At 41.3% G+C, this 3,506-nt stretch overlaps 3 protein-coding genes across 3 annotated transcripts in view; 1 reads left to right on the forward strand and 2 right to left on the reverse strand.

The window, feature by feature from the left end:
* Positions 1–214, reverse strand: part of WDR27 (WD repeat domain 27) — a 125,846-nt gene extending 125,632 nt beyond the window's left edge. The window contains exon 1 of the mRNA XM_026844571.1: positions 10–214. Coding sequence (XP_026700372.1) covers positions 10–214 — 205 coding nt within the window. The remainder of the gene's footprint in view (positions 1–9) is intronic.
* C3H6orf120 (chromosome 3 C6orf120 homolog) lies at positions 18–3,401 on the forward strand. Its single transcript, XM_026845985.1, has 2 exons — positions 18–158; positions 1,594–3,401. Exon 2 carries the CDS (start codon positions 1,638–1,640, stop codon positions 2,193–2,195), a length of 558 nt encoding a protein of 185 aa, XP_026701786.1. The 5' UTR covers positions 18–158; positions 1,594–1,637; the 3' UTR covers positions 2,196–3,401.
* The window catches only part of PHF10 (PHD finger protein 10), a 25,348-nt gene continuing 24,812 nt past the window's right edge, over positions 2,971–3,506 (reverse strand). The window contains exon 16 of the mRNA XM_026845984.1: positions 2,971–3,506. The gene's annotated coding sequence lies outside the window, so the exon portion shown is untranslated.

The raw sequence follows: 3,506 nt of genomic DNA on the forward strand, positions 1-3,506 counted from the left end.
GGCCGTTGCCTCCCGCGGCTGTTCCCGCCCGCGGGGAGGGAGGGTGGGACGGAGGTGGCGGGGACGGCTGAGGCGGTCGTGGCTCTGCCCGAGGTCTCCTGAAGTCGCCTCTCCCTCCCAGCGCTCTTCGGCGCCAGAACGTTTTCGTTTGTCCCCAGGTAACTTGACCGTTTTCTGCCCCGATGTGGAGCTCTGCCTGCTCCTCCGCTCGCATATTTCATCACCTCTTCTATGTAAAAGTGGCAGAGTCAGGTCCCTGACACCGGGAGACAAAAGGCAGAAGACTTTTTTTTGTGTCGCTGTTGAGGGTGTTTTGTCAGTCTGGCAGGTTCTGCCAGTGTTGTGTTTCCTTGTTTTATGCTGTCTTTGCAGAATTGTGGCCTTGCAGTGTAGAGGCCTCTGGGACAGAAAACTTGGAACTCCAGAAAGATTTGTACATTTTTTCCATAGAACTGTTTAACTGGAAAACCTCTAAGATTTAAGTGACATCTCAGTGGAAGTAATGCAGTTTGCTTTGATGCTGGCAGGGTACAAAACAACTTACTGGTAGCTTTGGTTTAAGGTAATTGTAGCGTCCTCACGGCAGGACTGAGCGGATGGAAATCTTCATCCAAGACATGAAAGCGTACGCTCGTGGCTCCTGTACTTGACTGTGGTGCGCATGTCAAATTCAGTCAGCTGTATGCTTTGGAAGCCTTCAGCAAGATTCGGAGCTGGATTCTTTGTACGCACACACTTAGTGCAACTGTTGAAACGACTGGAGTGCTGCGGCACGCTCAAGCTGCCTGACTGGGAGCGTGGGACAAAGAGGGAAAGGGTGTAAGAGCCCTCATTTTGCAGCAGACCTTTCCCTCTCCCCTTCGCCCCGGCAACTTCAGCCTTCTGTTTCGTAAGCAAGTGCTGTAAAGAGTTGAGCATTTATTTGTATGGTGAGAAAATATTCAGGAGTAAATGCTTTTTTTTTTTTCCGGGAAAATATGCCAAATTTAGACCTAGAAACAAGCCACACAGCAGAATCATAAATTAATGTATTATCTCACTAGATAGTTTGGGTTTATGTCTGAATCCATTCCCAGTGCAAGTCAGAATGCATATTGCTTCATGCATTCATCCAGATGTGCACATTTACTGTCTTCTGAAGTTGAGGGAAGAACAAATAGGATGCTCTAAATATCTGATACAAAGTTAAACTTCAGGCAGGCAAAAGCCTTCTTTTTTTAACTGTGTTGTTTTAAACTGAGGCTAAAATTATTATCTCTTCAGGGTATTTGTCAAATCTGGTATGCATGCAGATAGAACAAAACTAAAGGCTCTGTGTCAGTTCTGGATGAAAGAACACCCTCTTGGTTAATTTCTGTTTAACTTCTTCAAGAAAGTCAAGGCATTTTAATCCTCCAAAGCTCTGAATAATCTTAGCAATGGGTTTCGTTACTATTAAAAAAGAAGAAGAGTTAATGAAAGTACTTAATTGAACTTGCTTAACTTTGCATGGACTAGAGGGCATGTATAAAAATTACCAAATTAAAAAAAAAAAATCAATTCCTTCCAAGAATGGCATATACTAAAATCTGAATTATGTTTTGTATTCACAAGGTAGTGCATGGGACACAGGAAGAGTCTGAATATAACTTAAGACCATGGCAGCACGCTGGAGAAGAATCCTGGTCATATTTGTGGCAGCTCAAGTACTATTTGTGGTAAATACCTTTGAGGAAGAGGAGGTACCCGAAGAATGGATTCTTCTTCATGTTGTCCAAGGTCAGATTGGAGCAGGAAACTACAGCTATTTGAGACTAAATCACGAGGGAAAGATAGTACTTCAGATGCAGAGTTTAAAAGGTGATGCGGACTTGTATGTATCTGATATGACGCTTCACCCCAGCTTTGACGAGTACGAGTTACAGTCTGTAACCTGTGGCCAAGATGTCGTCCACGTGCCCGCGCACTTCCGCCGCCCGGTGGGAATAGGGATTTATGGTCATCCCTCTCACCTGGAGAGCGAGTTTGAAATGAAAGTATACTACGACCGAACAGTTGTGCAGTACCCATTTGGTGAGGCTTCCTACAACCCTGAGGAGATGGAGGCAAACCAGAAATACTCACAGTCTGCAGAAGACGAATCTCAGGATGAGGAGTCTGTTTTCTGGACTATACTTATTGGAATCTTGAAACTAATACTTGAAATTCTTTTTTAAATCAATACACACTGGACTAACACTTCAGCCTGTGAAATTGAACATGGATAACTTGCTGTAATATTTAATACACTTTGTTATGTTTCCTGAAGAATTATTCAGGTTACTTTTCCTAAACCAGAAGGGAAGTGGGGGAAAAAGCCATATTTAATTTTATATTGTAAATCCTCCCCTATGTGTAAAATGAGCAGCGAGCACAGTATTTGCAGTGTTCTTCAGAGAACGGGGCTTAAAAATGAGTGTATGGTTGGGATCTTGGTAAATTCACTTTAAACAGGTGCTTAGGAAAATCACCTCCAATTCAGTATTTTCTATTGTTTTTTATTAAAAAAAAAGTGAAATAAACTGCTGCACTTCAGTGCCCCCTCTCAATTTAGAGCACACTTAAAAATAAAATCTACTACTTTTCTGAGCAAGTAAACTAATTAGCAATGGGTTTAGAGTGTATTCGAGTTGACGAACCTAGGGTGAAGGAAGGAAAAACCGATCAATCACCTAAGGGGATAGACGATCTATATTTTGACTGCTTGTGCTCTACGTTATGCCAACCATCTGTCAAGCAGAGGGCTGTCCAGTCACTCATCACCTCTGCAGATCCATGACCTGAATCAAGTGCATGTTACTCCTTTGCTGCCCCTGCAGGGAGAGTAAGCCTTCAGCTGTTGTTACTTGTCAGTATGACATTTTCATTCCTCATCAAAAGCAATGCAGCATATAATATCTTGAACTTGAGAGGTGTTTTCTTACACCTCCCTTTATAGCTTTTTGTGATTGATTTTTTTTTTTAGTACATCTTTATGAATAAGTCATTAGCTTGCAAAGAAAACTTCTGCTGAAAGGAATTCACAGCATATTGTAAGAAGGTCAGGGCATGCCTACTCTTCCTTCAAAGTTAGTTTTTCCAGGAGTATTTTTTGCTTTGATTGAGACTTTCAAAATAACCAGCTGCTATGCAAATAGTGTATATTTAAATTGCTCTGTAATTTTCTTTTCACAGAGCTTACTGATGAGTGCACTGAAACAAGAACATTACTATAATTTTATACAAATGGTGCATGTACAATTTAAATTTCATTACTGAAAGCCTTCTCGAGTGGGAATTTGGCTTGTCTGTCTCTATCTAGACACCTGACAGGACATGATTAGTGACTTGTATCAGAAAAAAGTCATTATATAGCCAAAATTAAAAGTTTATTTGGTAAAAAGAAAAAAAAAGTGGTATTGTTCCTCTTAAGAGTGGTTGGTTAAATAGCACCAAAGTATCACTTCTAATTTGTGCAGTTAAGTTTTGGACAGCAATTTGGGGGGGGG

This window comes from Athene cunicularia (assembly GCF_003259725.1).
Source record: "Athene cunicularia isolate RWA chromosome 3 unlocalized genomic scaffold, athCun1 chr3_part1, whole genome shotgun sequence".
Taxonomy (NCBI): domain Eukaryota; kingdom Metazoa; phylum Chordata; class Aves; order Strigiformes; family Strigidae; genus Athene; species Athene cunicularia.